This window comes from Oncorhynchus clarkii, chromosome 19 (assembly GCF_045791955.1).
Source record: "Oncorhynchus clarkii lewisi isolate Uvic-CL-2024 chromosome 19, UVic_Ocla_1.0, whole genome shotgun sequence".
Lineage (NCBI taxonomy): Eukaryota > Metazoa > Chordata > Actinopteri > Salmoniformes > Salmonidae > Oncorhynchus > Oncorhynchus clarkii.
In genome coordinates this window covers 64406643-64424642 of record NC_092165.1, presented here as the reverse complement: position 1 = coordinate 64424642, position 18000 = coordinate 64406643, and the positions used below count along the sequence as shown (strand labels likewise).

At 44.9% G+C, this 18000-nt stretch overlaps 1 protein-coding gene across 6 annotated transcripts in view; it reads left to right on the top strand.

Annotated features, from left to right (window-relative positions):
* LOC139375482 (attractin-like) overlaps nucleotides 1–14507 on the top strand; it is a 161989-nt gene extending 147482 nt beyond the window's left edge. For 5 of the 6 annotated variants that reach the window (XM_071117307.1, XM_071117305.1, XM_071117304.1 and 2 more), the window contains exons 27-29: nucleotides 1848–1955; nucleotides 7746–7860; nucleotides 14075–14507. In XM_071117307.1, the coding sequence (XP_070973408.1) occupies nucleotides 1848–1955; nucleotides 7746–7860; nucleotides 14075–14199 (348 nt within the window). In that variant the 3' untranslated portion in view covers nucleotides 14200–14507. The remainder of the gene's footprint in view (nucleotides 1–1847; nucleotides 1956–7745; nucleotides 7861–14074) is intronic. The other variant, XM_071117306.1, reaches the window with a different exon arrangement.
* Nucleotides 14508–18000: the final 3493 nt, after the last annotated feature.

Genomic DNA, 18000 nt, shown 5'->3' with positions numbered 1-18000 from the left:
CTGGTGTGATGGGGTCGTGTGGGATCTGGTATGATGGGGTAGTGTGGGGTCTGGTATGATGGGGCAGTGTGGGGTCGTGTGGGATCTGGTATGATGGGGTAGTGTGGGGTAGTGTGGGGTCTGGTATGATGGGGTGGTGTGGGGTCTGGTATGATGGGGTAGTGTGGGGTCGTGTGGGATCTGGTATGATGGGGTAGTGTGGGGTCGTGTGGGATCTGGTATGATGGGGTAGTGTGGGATCTGGTATGATGGGGTAGTGTGGGGTCGGGTATGATGGGGTAGTGTGGGGTCGTGTGGGATCTGGTATGATGGGGTAGTGTGGGGTCGTGTGGGATCTGGTGTGATGGGGTAGTGTGGGATCTGGTATGATGGGGTAGTGTGGGGTCGTGTGGGATCTGGTATGATGGGGTAGTGTGGGGTCGTGTGGGATCTGGTATGATGGGGTCGTGTGGGATCTGGTATGATGGGGTAGTGTGGTGTCGTGTGGGGTCTGGTATGATGGGGTAGTGTGGGGTCGTGTCTTTACTATCATTAAATTGAAGACTTAGTTTTCATCAAAGATTCTCTGTAATTAGTATTACGCGAACAACTTATTAATCATGTAACTGTAATTAACTAGGAAGTCGGGGGACCAAGGAAAATATTCAGATTACAAAGTTATAATTTCCTAATATAACCTTTCAGATATTTTATATCTGATCAATTAGTCTTCTAATTAATGAGTTATTCTTTACCTCACGTTAGTCTCATTCCAAACGTCGTAAATTGTTGGTTATCTGCACGAACCCAGTCTTCACTATGAATCATCCATACATCAATTGGCTTAAATCATTTATTTATTACTAACTAAGTAATTCACAGAAATGCATAAACAAACAGTAAATATGTTTACATGAAATGAGAATGTGCCCTAGTGGGCTGAACCGGCATGGCGGCTTGTTAGACAAAAGGGGAAGTGGGGGTCGACTAAGAAGTCACTACAGAGTTAATAATTATAACAATTGAAATGCTAATCCTTTACACATGAACGCTCACTCATTCGGGAATAATTGCAATCAATATATATATTTACGCTCAGTGTGGCGTCTTGATCTTTGTTGAAAAGTTCGTTTCTGTTGGAGAGTTTTCGTCCTTGCAGAATAGGGGCTGTCCCAGGATGCCTGACCCTAACTGTGCTCATGGGCGGTCCTCTGATTTAGTTCAACTCAAAAGGGAATTGGAGTTTCCTTCATTAAACAGTCCAAAATCAAATGACACAATTTTACAAACAGTATCATACTCACTCATTCATCTTATACAACAATTAGATGTAAACCTCATATCTGAGGCTATTATATAAACAGCGTTATGGTAATGTGGTCTCCCATGAGCTTCCCCAAGTTGTAACAAACGGACCAGTTCGTAGCTGGATTCTTCACCCATCTTTTATACTTTCTCCGGAACGAAAACGTTGTTCGGACCTCAAATTCTGTGAGGTGGAAGAAATTATTTTGTTCTCTATGAAAATCCACTCTGTCTCTTATACTTAGTGGCCATGAGGCAGGGTCTTCTCCTCACTGACCACAGCAGCCCGGTTGAGCGGGTGGATGGTGTTCGCTGTACACAAAGCGGGCAACGTCATGACAGCGCTATATGCCCTATTTAGTGTGATCTATACCATCTGTAGTGCGCTATATGCCCTATTTAGTGTGATCTATACCATCTGTAGTGCGCCTTATGCCCTGTGTAGTGTGCTATATACCCTATGTAGTGCACTATATTTGGAATTCGGATGCACAATGTGTTTTTTGAGTGTGCCAAAATGGGCTGTCCTCGTTCTTCCTCACTGACCCTCTTCTTCCCCTCAGCAACTCCTCCGTGAGATGCAGCAGATGGCTAGCCGGCCGTTCGCCACCATCAATGTTGCCTTGGAAATGGACGAGGAGCCGCCGGACCTAATTGGTGGAAACGTCAAGGTGAGTGACATCACTGTCCCTTCCCCCAAGCCACTTGTCCTCAGAGCTGTGGTGTCAGCAATGGGGGAATGTTATCATCATCAGTTCTTCCATTATGTTATTGGTTGAAAAGGTTTGAGTGTTCCTATCAGTAACACTTTATTTTGATAGAGTAGATGTTCTTCTGGCTGTGCCGGGTAGAGATTATAACAGTACATGGCCAAGATGTTCAAATGTTCATAGATGACCAGCAGGGTCAAATAATAATAATCACAGTGGTTGTAGAGGGTGCAACAGGTCAGCACCTCAGGAGTAAATGTCAGTTGGCTTTTCATAGCCGAGCATTCAGAGTTCGCGACAGCAGGTGCGGTAGAGAGAGAGAGGGTCGAAAACAGCAGGTCCGGGACAAGGTAGCACGTCCGGTGAACAGGTCAGGGTTCCATAGCCGCAGGCAGAACAGTTGAAACTGGAGCAGCAGCACGACCAGGTGGACAGCAAGGAGTCATCATGCCAGGTAGTCCTGAGGCATAGTCCCAAGGGTTCAGGTCCCCAAGGAGGAGAGGGAGAGAGAGAGAATTAGAGGGAGCATACTTAAATTCACACAGGACACCGGATAAGACCGGAGAAATACTCCAGATATAACAAACTGACCCTAGCCCCCCGACACATAAACTACTGCAGCATAAATACTGGAGGCTGAGACAGGAGGGGTCGGGAGACACTGTGGCCCCATCCGACGATACCCAACCAGGCAGGATATAACCCCAAAGCACAGCCCCAAATCTCTAGAAGGATATCTTCAAACCACAAATTTACTACCCTGAGACAAGGCTGATTATTGCCCACGAAGATCTCCCCCTCCCACGAACCTGAGGGAGGGCGCCAACCCAGACAGGAAGATCACATCATTGACTCAACCCACTCAACTGACGCACCCCTCCTAGGGACGGGATGGAAGAGCACCAGTAAGCCAGTGACTCAGCCCCTGTAATAGGGTTAGAGGCAGAGAATCCCAGTGGAGAGAGGGGAACCGGCCCGGCAGAGACAGCAAGGGTGGTTCGTTGCTCCAGAGCCTTTCCGTTCACCTTCACACTCCTGGGCCAGGCTACACTCAAGCATATGACCCACTGAAGAGATGAGTCTTCAGTAAAGACAAAGGTTGAGACCGAGTCTGCGTCTCTCACATGAATAGGCAGACCATTCCATAAAAATGGAGCTCTATAGGAGAAAGCCCTTCCTCCAGCTGTTTGCTTAGAAATTCTAGGGACAGTAAGGAGGCCTGCGTCTTGTGACCGTAGCGTACGTGTAAGTATGTACGGCAGGACCAAATCAGAGAGATAGGTAGGAGCAAGCCCATGTAATGCTTTGTAGGTCAACAGTAAAACCTTGAAATCAGCCTTGCCTTTACAGGAACCCAGTGTAGAGAGGTTAGCACTGGAGTAATATGATCAATTTTTTTTGATCTAGTCAGGATTCTAGCAGCCGTGTTTAGCACAAACTGAAGTTTATTTTGTGCTAAATTCGGGTAGCCGGAAAGTAGAGCATTTCAGTAGGCTAATTTAGAAGTGACAAAAGCATGGAGTAACTTTTCTGCATCATTTATTGACAGAACATTTCAGATTTTTACATTATGAATATGGAAAATGGCTGTCCTTGAAATGTTCGTCGAAAGAGAGATCAGGGTCCAGGGTAACACCGAGGTCCTTCACAGTTTTATTTGAGACGACTGTACAACCATTAAGATTAATTGTCAGATTCAACAGAAGATCTCTTTGTTTCTTGGGACCTAGAACAAGCATCTCTGTTTTGTTCGAGTTTAAAAGTAGAACATTTGCCGCCATCCACTTCCTTATGTCTGAAACACAGGCTTCCAGGGAGGGCAATTTTGGGGCTTCACCATGTTGCATCGAAATGTACAGCTGTGTGTCATCCGCATAGCAGTAAATGTTGACATCACAAAGAGGTAGAATATATAGTGAAAACAATAGTGGCCCTAAAACGGAACTTTTCCAAAACGCACAATTAATTTGTCAGAGGACAGACCATCCACAGAGACAAACTGATATCTTTCCGACAGATAAGATCTAAACCAGGGAAGAACTTGTCCGTGTAGACCAATTAAGGTTCCTAATCTCTCCAGAAGAATGTGGTGATTGATTGTATCAAAAGCAGCACTATGGTCTATGAGCACGAGTACAGATGCAGAGCCTCGGTCTGATGTCATTAAAATGTAATATACCAACTTCACGAGTGCAGTCTCAGTGCTATGATGGGGTCAAAAACCAGAATGAAGCGTTTCGTATACATTGTCTTCAGGAAGGCAGTGAGTTGATGGGCAACAGAGAGGAATGGGAGATTTGATTGGCCGATTTTAGTTTACATTTTCCCGGTCAAGGTTTGGATTCTTCAAGGGGCTTTTTTACTGACTATTTTTATGAATGTGTCAAGAATTACAGGATTTAAAAACCTTGAGTGTCTCCATCCTGGACAACTGAGCAGATTCAAAGAGGAGTCCGTAATTTGCTTTCTATTGATCATGATGTTTTCATCAAAGAAGTTCATGAATGTATCACTGCTGAAGTGATGAATGCTGCTTTTTAGTTTAGTTAGCTTGGCGCCAGTATAACAAACAGATTATTCTGAATTAGGTTGGAAAAATAGGATGATCGTGCAGCAGTGAGGGCTCTTCGGTACTGAACGGTAATGTCTTTCCAAGCTAGTCAGAAAACTTCCAGTTTGGTGTAGTCCCATTTCCCTTCCAATTTTCTGGAAGCTACAGGGCTCAGGTATTTTCCAGGAGCAAATTTCTTGTAACAAATGTTATTTTTTGTTTTTAGGGGTGCGACGGCATCTAGGGTATTACGCAAGGTTAAATTGAGTTCCTCAGTTAGGTGGTTAGCCGATTTGTGTCCTTGGGTAGGTGGAGGGAGTCTGGAAAAGCATCTAGAAATCTTTGGGTTGTCCGAGAATTTATAGCATGGCTTTTGATGATCCTTGGTTGGGGTCTGAGCAGATTATTTGTTACGATTGCAAACGTAATAAAATGGTGGTCCGATAGTCCAGGATTATGAAGAAAAACATTTTAGATCCACAACATTTATTCCACGGGACAAAACTAGGTCCAGAGTATGACTGTGACAGTGAGTAGGTCCGGAGACATGTTGGACAAAACCCACTGAGTCGATGATGGCTCCGAAAGCCTTTTGGAGTGGGTTTACGGATTTTTCCATGTGAATATTAATATTCAAATATTTGGTGACTTTATCTGCCATGGCTACAGTGTCCGATAGGAATTCAGGGAACTCAGTGAGGAACGCTGTATAGGGCCCAGGAGGCCTGTAAACAGTAGCTATAAAAAGTGATTGAGTAGGCTGCATAGATTTCATGACTAGAAGCTCAAAAGAAGAAAACGCAGTACTTTTTTTTGTTGCAATTTGGTATCGTAAATGTTAGCAACACCTCCGCCTTTGCAGGATGCACAGGGGATATGCTCACTAGTGTAACCAGGAGGAGAGGCCATTTTAACACAGTAAATTCATCAGGCCTGAGCCACGTTTCAGTCAGGCCAGTCACATCAATATTATGATCCGTGTTTAGTTCATTGGCTCTGACTGCCTTGGAAGTGAGAGATCTAACATTAAGTAGCCCTATTTTGAGGAATGAAGGTGGTCGTTATTCCAGTGAGATTGCTAAAATGAACACCACCATGTTTAGTTTTGCCCAACCTAGATCGAGGCTTTTATCGAGGCCCAGACATGGTCTCAATGGGGATAGCTGAGCTGACTACTTGTCACGATCTCTTTCAATAATGGCAGGAATGGAGGAGGTCTTTATCTTAGTGAGATTGCTAAGGCGAACACCACCATGTTTAGTTTTTCCCAATTTAGATCGAGGCACAGACATGGTCTCAATGGGGATAGCTGAGCTGACTACGCTAATGGCAGACTCCACTAAGCTGGCAGGCTGGCTAACAGCCTGCTGCCTGTCCTGCACCCTATCTCATTTTGGAGCTAGAGGAGTTAGAGCCCTGTTTGTCCTGTTTGTGGGTGAGTCCCAGAAAGAGGGCCAATTATCTACAAATTCTATCTTTTGGAAGGGGCAAAAAACAGTTTTCAACCAGCGATTGAGTTGTGAGACTCTGCTGTAGAGCAGGAGGAGGTCAGAGACAGAGACTCGATGCCGACACATCTTTCTAGATGATTTACACATGCATAGATCAGGGACCTAATCCTTTTATTTCAATTGACTGACTTCCTTATATGAACTGTAACTCAGCAAAATGTTGAAATTGTTAGCATGTTACGTTTCTATTTTTGTTGGATATAAAATCCAGGGATATAGTTATTATCCTGGTTCCCAACACCTCCTTTACATCTGCAGGGGGTCAGGAGGGCATGTCCTTCAAGCAGAGACAAGGAGGAAAAATGTACCTTCACTGCTGATATTTCAATTAGCGTTTAGTTGTTAATCTCTAAAATTTCAATTAGCGTTTAGTTGTTAATCTCTAAACAACTGATATGCAGGACGAGATCACCTACTAACGTTAATGTTAGCTAGCTATCGCATACGATGTGCTAGCTAGTGTGGCAACGGGCTGATAAACAACAGTTACTCAACATTTGAAAAAAAAAATTCTTATGAAAGTAATTTGTTAAATATTTGTACATAATTTGGTGAATAAATAAACGTTATACTTACATTTGTCGAAGTTATTCCTTATTCTTCTGGAAATGTTCTCCCAAGTGGGGAGTTTTGTCCACCATTAATTCAGAATTGTTTAGAATTTTCGGTGCGTCGCAAGATGTTATGGTATAGCCTGCTCCGCGAAGGATTCATGGGATGCTGCCCATTTTAAAGGAACTTGGAATTGGGATGTGCCAATTGTGACGTCCTGCCTAGAAATACTGCCTGAAAAATACAACATCCTTGCTGATTGGGATAAGGCCTATGTGTGGGGTCCCTCTTGTTGATTGGGATACAACATATGTGTGGGTTCCCTCTTGTTGATTGGGATACAGCATATGTGTGGGTTCCCTCTTGTTGATTGGGATACAGCATATGTGTGGGGTCCCTCTTGTTGATTGGGATACAGCATATGTGTGGGTTCCCTCTTATTGATTAGGATACAGCATATGTGTGGGGTCCCTCTTGTTGATTGGGATACAGCATATGTGTGGGGTCCCTCTTGTTGATTGGGATACAGCATATGTGTGGGTTCCCTCTTGTTGATTGGGATACAGCATATGTGTGGGTTCCCTCTTGTTGATTGGGACACAGCCAAGTGTGGGTTCCCTCTTGGAAAGAGAGGTATGTGTCCGTGTGCACGTGTGTGGGATAGAGAAAAGAGAGCGAGATAGATAGATAGATAGATAGATAGATAGACGAAGAAGAGGAGGGGAGAAGAGAGAGAAGGATAAAGAAGAAAGCAGAATAGAGAGGACAGCAGAATATAGATTGAAAGAGAGATTGCTAGAGAGATTGTTAGAGAGATTGTTAGAGAGATTGATAGAGATAGATGGTGAGAAGGGCTGTCGAGGAGGAAGAGAGAGATTGTTCTCTGTTGGGTGAGGCTAGAGTGTTAACTGTCTTAACACTGCAATCCACTGTGCCTGTCTGACTGGAGAGCTCTGATGAATTGTTGCAGTAAAGTGTACAGGAGCATTCAGCTGGTTATCCTGACTGCCAGTCTGTTTCTGCTCTTTAGCCAACTCCTTGTCACGCCCAGCAGGACTGTTGATATGACACAGAGAATTAAAAACAACGGAAATTGTATCTCTAACGTCTTACCTGATGTCTCTCTTTCCTGTCCAGACGGTGCCCAAGCCCATCGCCATGGAGCCGTGTTTTGGGAACAAGGCTGCTGTCCTCTCCATCTTCGTCCGTTTACCCAGAGGCACCGGGGGCATCCCCCCACCCGGTCAGTCTGGTAAGATGGAGGGATGACCCCCCCGCTCACTCACCCCCCCCCCCCACTCTCCCTGCCTCTCCCCCTTCGCTCTCCCCCTCTCTCTCCTTATCCCTCCCCCTCTCTCCCAGTCTGTCAGCTTTAGGACTTTTATTAATTAAATTGTCATTCTGTCATAACAAAACCTTCCATCTGGAGCTCACAGAAGCGGCCTCCTCCCCAAGGTTATTTTTCAGGCCTTTACACAACATGTCATTTATCATCATGTTCTGACCATCAACAGCCCTGCCATCACATCATCATGTTCTGACCATCAACAGCCCTGCCATCACATCATCATGTTCTGACCAGCAACATCCCAGCTGTCACATCATCATGTTCTGACCATCAACAGCCCTGCCATCACATCATCATGTTCTGACCATCAACAGCCCTGCCATCACATCATCATGTTCTGACCATCAACAGCCCTGCCATCACATCATAATGTTCTGACCAGCAACAGCCCAGCTGTCACATCATCATGTTCTGACCATCAACATCCCAGCTGTCACATCATCATGTTCTGACCAGCAACATCCCAGCTGTCACATCATCATGTTCTGACCATCAACAGCCCTGCCATCACATCATCATGTTCTGACCAGCAACATCCCAGCTGTCACATCATCATGTTCTGACCATCAACATCCCAGCTGTCACATCATCATGTTCTGACCATCAACAGCCCTGCCATCACATCATGTTCTGACCATCAACAGCCCTGCCATCACATCATCATGTGCTGACCATCAACAGCCCTGCCATCACATCATGTTCTGACCATCAATAGCCCTGCCATCACATCATCATGTTCTGACCATCAACAGCCCTGCTGTCACATCATCATGTTCTGACCATCAACAGCCCTGCCATCACATCATCATGTTCTGACCATCAACAGCCCTGCTGTCACATCATCATGTTCTGACCATCAACAGCCCTGCCATCACATCATCATGTTCTGACCATCAACAGCCCTGCCATCACATCATGTTCTGACCATCAATAGCCCTGCCATCACATCATCATGTTCTGACCATCAACAGCCCTGCTGTCACATCATCATGTTCTGACCATCAACAGCACTGCCATCACATCATCATGTTCTGACCATCAACAGCCCTGCTGTCACATCATCATGTTCTGACCATCAACAGCCCTGCCATCACATCATGTTCTGACCATCAACAGCCCTGCCATCACATCATGTTCTGACCATCAACAGCCCTGCTGTCACATCATCATGTTCTGACCATCAACAGCCCTACCGTCACATCATCATGTTCTGACCATCAACAGCCCTGCCATCACATCATCATGTTCTGACCATCAACAGCCCTTCCATCACATCATGTTCTTACCATCAACAGCCCTGCTGTCACATCATCATGTTCTGACCATCAACAGCCCTGCCGTCATATCATCATGTTCTGACCATCAACAGCCCTGCCGTCACATCATCATGTTCTGACCATCAACAGCCCTGCCATCACATCATCATGTTCTGACCATCAACAGCCCTGCCATCACATCATCATGTTCTGACCATCAACAGCCCTGCCATCACATCATCATGTTCTGACCATCAACAGCCCTGCCATCACATCATCATATTCTGACCATCAACAGCCCTGCCATCACATCATCATGTTCTGACCATCAACAGCCCTGCTGTCACATCATCATGTTCTGACCATCAACATCCCTGCCATCACATCATCATGTTCTGACCATCAACAGCCCTGCCGTCACATCATCATGTTCTGACCATCAACAGCCCTGCCATCACATCATGTTCTGACCATCAACAGCCCTGCCGTCACATCATCATGTTCTGACCATCAACAGCCCTGCCATCACATCATGTTCTGACCATCAACAGCCCTGCCATCACATCATGTTCTGACCATCAACAGCCCTGCCATCACATCATCATGTTCTGACCATCAACAGCCCTGCCATCACATCATGTTCTGACCATCAACAGCCCTGCCATCACATCATCATGTTCTGACCATCAACAGCCCTGCCATCACATCATCATGTTCTGACCATCAACAGCCCTGCCTTCACATCATCATGTCTGACCATCAACAGCCCTGCCATCACATCATGTTCTGACCATCAACAGCCCTGCCATCACAACATGTTCTGACCATCAACAGCCCTGCCATCACATCATCGTGTTCTGACCATCAACAGCCCTGCCATCACATCATCATGTTCTGACCATCAACAGCCATGCTGCCATCACATCATGTTCTGACCATCAACAGCCCTGCCATCACAGCATCATGTTCTGACCATCAACAGCCCTGCCATCACATCATGTTCTGACCATCAACAGCCCTGCCATCACATCATCATGTTCTGACCATCAACAGCCCTGCCATCACATCATGTTCTGACCATCAACAGCCCTGCCATCACATCATGTTCTGACCATCAACAGCCCTGCCATCACATCATCATGTTCTGACCATCAACAGCCCTGCTGTCACATCATCATGTTCTGACCATCAACAGCCCTGCCATCACATCATCATGTTCTGACCATCAACAGCCCTGCCATCACATCATGTTCTGACCATCAATAGCCCTGCCATCACATCATCATGTTCTGACCATCAACAGCCCTGCTGTCACATCATCATGTTCTGACCATCAACAGCACTGCCATCACATCATCATGTTCTGACCATCAACAGCCCTGCTGTCACATCATCATGTTCTGACCATCAACAGCCCTGCCATCACATCATGTTCTGACCATCAACAGCCCTGCCATCACATCATGTTCTGACCATCAACAGCCCTGCTGTCACATCATCATGTTCTGACCATCAACAGCCCTACCGTCACATCATCATGTTCTGACCATCAACAGCCCTGCCATCACATCATCATGTTCTGACCATCAACAGCCCTTCCATCACATCATGTTCTTACCATCAACAGCCCTGCTGTCACATCATCATGTTCTGACCATCAACAGCCCTGCCATCACATCATCATGTTCTGACCATCAACAGCCCTGCCATCACATCATCATATTCTGACCATCAACAGCCCTGCCATCACATCATCATGTTCTGACCATCAACAGCCCTGCTGTCACATCATCATGTTCTGACCATCAACATCCCTGCCATCACATCATCATGTTCTGACCATCAACAGCCCTGCCGTCACATCATCATGTTCTGACCATCAACAGCCCTGCCATCACATCATGTTCTGACCATCAACAGCCCTGCCGTCACATCATCATGTTCTGACCATCAACAGCCCTGCCATCACATCATGTTCTGACCATCAACAGCCCTGCCATCACATCATGTTCTGACCATCAACAGCCCTGCCATCACATCATCATGTTCTGACCATCAACAGCCCTGCCATCACATCATGTTCTGACCATCAACAGCCCTGCCATCACATCATCATGTTCTGACCATCAACAGCCCTGCCATCACATCATCATGTTCTGACCATCAACAGCCCTGCCTTCACATCATCATGTCTGACCATCAACAGCCCTGCCATCACATCATGTTCTGACCATCAACAGCCCTGCCATCACATCATGTTCTGACCATCAACAGCCCTGCCATCACATCATCGTGTTCTGACCATCAACAGCCCTGCCATCACATCATCATGTTCTGACCATCAACAGCCATGCTGCCATCACATCATGTTCTGACCATCAACAGCCCTGCCATCACAGCATCATGTTCTGACCATCAACAGCCCTGCCATCACATCATGTTCTGACCATCAACAGCCCTGCCATCACATCATCATGTTCTGACCATCAACAGCCCTGCCATCACATCATGTTCTGACCATCAACAGCCCTGCAATCACATCATGTTCTGACCATCAACAGCCCTGCCATCACATCATCATGTTCTGACCATCAACAGCCCTGCCATCACATCATCATGTTCTGACCATCAACAGCCCTGCCTTCACATCATCATGTCTGACCATCAACAGCCCTGCCATCACATCATGTTCTGACCATCAACAGCCATGCTGCCATCACATCATGTTCTGACCATCAACAGCCATGCTGCCATCACAGCATCATGTTCTGACCATCAACAGCCCTGCCATCACAGCATCATGTTCTGACCATCAACAGCCCTGCTGTCACATCATCATATTCTGACCATCAACAGCCCTGCCATCACATCATCATTTTCTGACTATCAACAGCCCTGCCATCACATCATCATGTTCTGACCATCAACAGATGTTATTGGTCACATACACATGGTTAGCAGATGTTATTGGTCACATGGTTAGCAGATGTAAATGCGAGTGTAGCGAAATGCTTGTGCTTCTAGCTCCGACAGTGCAGTAATATCTAACAATTCCACAACTATTTAATGAACGCAAATCTAAGTAAAGGAATGGAATAAGAAAATATACAAATAAATATATAGATGAGCAATGACAGAGCGGCATTGGCAAGATACAATAGATGGTATAGAATACAGTATATACGTTTCTGTATAGGAGGACGTGAGATTAGCTGTGATTAGCATCTGGACCGGATTAAAATGCTTAAATTCTGAACACTCTGATGTAGAACTATGGTAATATACTGTGTTTATCTAAACACTCTGACGTAGAACTATGTTAATAGACTATATGTTTATTTGAACACTCTGATGTAGAACTATGTTAATAGACTGTTTATCTGAACACTCTGACGTAGAACTATGTTAGACTGTTTATCTGAACACTCTGATGTAGAACTATGTTAATAGACTGTTTATCTGAACACTCTGACGTAGAACTATATTAGACTGTTTATCTGAACACTCTGACGTAGAACTATGTTAATAGACTGTTTATCTGAACACTCTGATGTAGAACTATGTTAATAGACTGTTTATCTGAACACTCTGACGTAGAACTATGTTAGACTGTTTATCTGAACACTCTGACGTAGAACTATGTTAGACTGTTTATCTGAACACTCTGACGTAGAACTATGTTAGACTGTTTATCTGAACACTCTGATGTAGAACTATGTTAATAGACTGTTTATCTGAACACTCTGACGTAGAACTATGTTAATAGACTGTTTATCTGAACACTCTGACGTAGAACTATGTTAATAGACAGTGTTTATCTGGACACTCTGATGTAGAACTATGGTAATAGACTATGTTTATCTGAACACTCTGACGTAGAACTATGTTAATAGACAGTGTTTATCTGGACACTCTGATGTAGAACTATGGTAATAGACTATGTTTATCTGAACACTCTGACGTAGAACTATGTTAGACTGTTTATCTGAACACTCTGACGTAGAACTATGTTAATCGACTATGTTTATCTGAACACTCTGACGTAGAACTATGTTAATAGACTGTGTTTATCTAAACACTCTGACGTAGAACTATGTTAATAGACTGTTTATCTGAACACTCTGACGTAGAACTATGTTAATAGACTGTTTATCTGTACACTCTGACGTAGAACTATGGTAATAGACTGTGTTTATCTGAACACTCTGACATAGAACTATGGTAATAGACTGTGTTTATCTGAACACTCTGACATAGAACTATGGTAATAGACTGTATGTTTATCTGAACACTGACGTAGAACTATGGTAATAGACTGTATGTTTATCTAAACATTCTGACGTAGAACTATGTTAATAGACTATGTTTCTCTATATACTAAATACTAATCAGATAAATCTATATAATGAACACTAATCATATATGAATCTATATAATTAGTCTTTCAAACCTCAGAGTGGATTGATGAATAATTATATTAATATATCATATTCTATTTGTTTAAATCGCAACCATCCCCTGAATTCAACACTGTATCCTAAGTCCCATATTGTTTAGTGACAAACTAATACATCACTTCCTGTTACTAATATATCACTTCCTGTCTCTGTGTTGGTCTAACGGTGGCCTCGGCCCTGGTGGATGTGTCTCAGCAGATAGATGTGTCTTGGTTACACCATATCCTGTTACTTATACATCACTTCCTGTTACTAATTCATCACTTCCTGTCTCTGTGTAGGTCTAACGGTGGCCTCGGCCCTGGTGGATGTGTCTCAGCAGATAGATGTGTCTTGGTTACACCATATCCTGTTACTTATACATCACTTCCTGTTACTAATTCATCACTTCCTGTCTCTGTGTAGGTCTAACGGTGGCCTCGGCCCTGGTGGATGTGTCTCAGCAGATGTGTCTTGGTTACAAGGAGAAGTCATGTGGTCTGAGGAACAGGAAGCAACCCCCCTCTGCACAGCCCTCCACCTGTATCTGACCACACCCCCTCCCTGCCCCTGGACCCCGCCCTGCTCCACCCTAACCCCTCCCCCTGCCCCAGAGACTACACCCCCGGACTGGAGGGAGGGATGAAGAGAGAGAGAGGCAGGGGGTTTCCTGGGGGGAGCTGCATACCTGCTGAGAGGAGGAGGGGAGCGGGTATGCAGCGGACACCTGCTGCACCTGGGGAACCACACCTGGCTGACAGACATGTGGAACTTAGGGGAAAGAAAAAAAGACTTGTATTAGTCCTCTACCACCTGGTCAGAGTAAAGGAGAAGCTTGATCGCTACCACCTGGTCAGAGTAAAGGAGAAGCTTGATCGCTGTCTACTGTCTGATCAACTACCAGTCATTCTGCTTGGTCTGTCTGTCTGTCTGTCTGCTAGACTGTCTGATCAACTACCAGTCATTCTGCTTGGTCTGTCTGTCTGTCTGTCTGCTAGACTGTCTGATCAACTACCAGTCATTCTGCTTGGTCTGTCTGTCTGTCTGCTAGACTGTCTGATCAACTACCAGTCATTCTGCTTGGTCTGTCTGTCTGTCTGTCTGCTAGACTGTCTGATCAACTACCAGTCATTCTGCTTGGTCTGTCTGTCTGTCTGTCTGCTAGACTGTCTGGTCAACTACCAGTCATTCTACTTGGTATGCTGTCTGTCTGTCTGCTAGACTGTCTGATCAACTACCAGTCATTCTGCTTGGTCTGTCTGTCTGTCTGTCTGCTAGACTGTCTGGTCAACTACCAGTCATTCTACTTGGTATGCTGTCTGTCTGTCTGTCTGTCTGTCTGTCTGTCTGTCTGTCTGCTAGACTGTCTGCTAGACTGTCTGATCAACTATCAGTCAAACTACTTGGTATGTTGTCTGTCTGTCTGCTAGACTGTCTGAACAACTACCAGTCATCCTACTTGGTATGCTGTCTGTCTGTCTGCTAGACTGTCTAATCAACTATCAGTCATCCTACTTGGTATGCTGTCTGTCTGTCTGATCAACTACCAGTCATTCTACTTGGTATGCTGTCTGTCTGTATGTCTGTCTGTCTTTCTGATTAACTACCAGTCATTCTACTTGGTCTGTCTGTCTGTATGTATGTCTGTCTGTCTGATTAACTACCAGTCATTCTACTTGGTATGCTGTCTGTCTGTCTGTCTGTCTGTCTGTCTGTCTGTCTGTCTGTATGTCTGTCTGATCAACTACCAGTCATCCTACTTGGTATGCTGCCTGTCTGTCTGTCTGTCTGTCTGATCAACTATCAGTCATCCTACTTGGTATGCTGTCTGTCTGCTAAACTACCAGTCATCCTACTTGGTATGCTTTCTACTACCAGATAGCTGTCACATTTAGTTTGTTTCTACACCTCACCAGTTATATCAGTTAGTCCCCAGCCTGAGTGCCAGTCTGTTTGTCTGTCTTGACAATGACAGCAATGGAGTTGGCAAGAGCACAAACAGATGTGGCACTCAGGCTACTTAGTCCCCAGCTCTCTGTAGAACAGCCTGTTGTTTACTTTAATGTAGCAGTAAGCTAGGTGTTGATAGTAACTGGCTGACTCATTCAGGGCTAATGTAACGTTAGCAGTCTAGTAGGGCTAACGCTAGCAGTCTAGTAGAGCTAACGCTAGCAGTCTAGTAGGGCTAACGTTAGCAGTCTAGTAGGGCTAACGCTAGCAGTCTAGTAGGGCTAACGCTAGCAGTCTAGTAGGGCTAACGCTAGCAGTCTAGTAGGGCTAACGCTAGCAGTCTAGTAGGGCTAACGTTAGCAGTCTAGTAGGGCTAACGTTAGCAGTCTAGTAGGGCTAACGCTAGCAGTCTAACAGGGCTAACGTTAGCAGACTAGCAGGGCTAACGTTAGCAGTCTAGCAGGGCTAACATTAGCATTTTTTTCACCTTTATTTAACCAGGTAGGCCAGTTGAGAACACCTTTATTTAACCAGGTAGGCTAGTTGAGAACAAGTTCTCATTTACAACTGCGACCTGGCCAAGATAAAGCAAAGCAGCCCGACACAAACAACAACACAGAGTTACACATGGAATAAACAAACATACAGTCAATAATACAGTAGAAAAGTCTATATAGAGTGTGTGCAAATGAGGTAGGATAACAGATAATAAATAGGCCGTAGTGGCGAAATAATTACAATATAGCAATTAAACACTGGAATGGTAGATGTGCAGAAGATGAATGTGCAAGCTGATGCTTAAAGTTAGTGAGGGAGATATGAGTCTCGAACTTCATTGATTTGTGCTATTTTTTCCAGTCATTGGCAGCAGAGAACTGGAAGGAAAGGCGGTCAAAGGAGGAATAGGCTGGATTGTGTACTACGGGTGGGTGCTGCTATGGTGACCAGTGAGCTGAGATATTGCGGGGCTTTACCTAGCAAAGACTTAGCAAAGACTTATAGATGACCTGGAGCCAGTGGGTTTGGTGACGAGCATGAAGCGAGGGCCAACCAACGAGAACATACAGGTTGCAATGGTGGGTAGTGTATGGGGCTTTGCTGACAAAACGGATGGCACTGTGATAGACTGCATCCAGTTTGTTGAGTAGAGTGTTGGAGGCTATTTTATAGATGACATCACCGAAGTCAAGGATCAGTAGTATAGTCAGTTTTACGAGGGTATGTTTGGCAGCGTGAGTGAAGGATGCTTTGTTGCGAAATAGGAAGCCGATTCTAGATTTAATGTTGGATAGGAGATGCTTAAAGTGAGTCTGGAAGGAGAGTTTACAGTCTAACCAGACACCTAGGTATTTGTAATTGTCCACATATTCTAATTCAGAACCATCCAGAGTAGTGATGCTGGACGGGCAAGTAGGTGCGGGCAGCGATCGGTTGAAGAGCATGCATTTAGTTGTACTTGCATTTAAGAGCAGTTGTAGGCCATGGAAGGAAAGTTGTATGGCATTGAAGCTCGTCTGGAGGTTAGTTAACACAGTGTCCAACGACGGGCCAGAAGTATACAGAATGGTGTCATCTGCGTAGAGGTGGATCAGAGAATCACCAGCAGCAAGACCGACATCATTGATGTATACAGAGAATAGAGTCGGGCCGAGAATTGCACCCTGTGGCACCCCCATAGAGACTGCCAGAGGTCCGGACAACAGGCCCGCCGATTTCACACACTGAACTCTGTCAGAGAAGTAGTTGGTGAACCAGGCAAGGCAATCATTTGAGAAACCAAGGCTGTGGAGTCTACCTATAAGGATGTGGTGATTGACAGAGTCAAAAGCCTTGGCCAGGTCGATGAAGACGGCTGCACAGTATTGTCTTTTATCGATGGCGGTTATGATATCGTTTAGGACCTTGAGCGTGGCTGAGGTACACCCATGACCAGCTTGGAAACCAGATTGCATAGTGGAGAAAGTATGGTGGGATTCGAAATGGTCGGTGATCTGGTCGGGACAGTTAGCTAGCAACTTTGTAAGTTGATTTGTAACAAAAATTCATAGTATTTGCTTGTAAGTTGGCTGAAAATTCATTTCAAACCAGTAGTCATGACGATTTGGTTTAATTGTATCCATTTGAAGTTATATTTTGTTGGAGTTTACGTTATAGGGAATAGGCTGGCTTGATGGGTCCTCTATATTACATCACACCCGGAAAAAAAAATTCTGACATGACTTGGGCATTGTTGGGAATTCCGATGGGTGTTCTGTCGTAACTCCTGTAATAGAAAAGGGAGGGATATTTGCATTGGGACTTTTGATGAGTAAACTAGTGTAAATCATTACATCTTACATTACATTACATGTGGTTATGTTTATGCTAACTACCCTTTAAATAGTTAGCATAGTGGTGGTTAG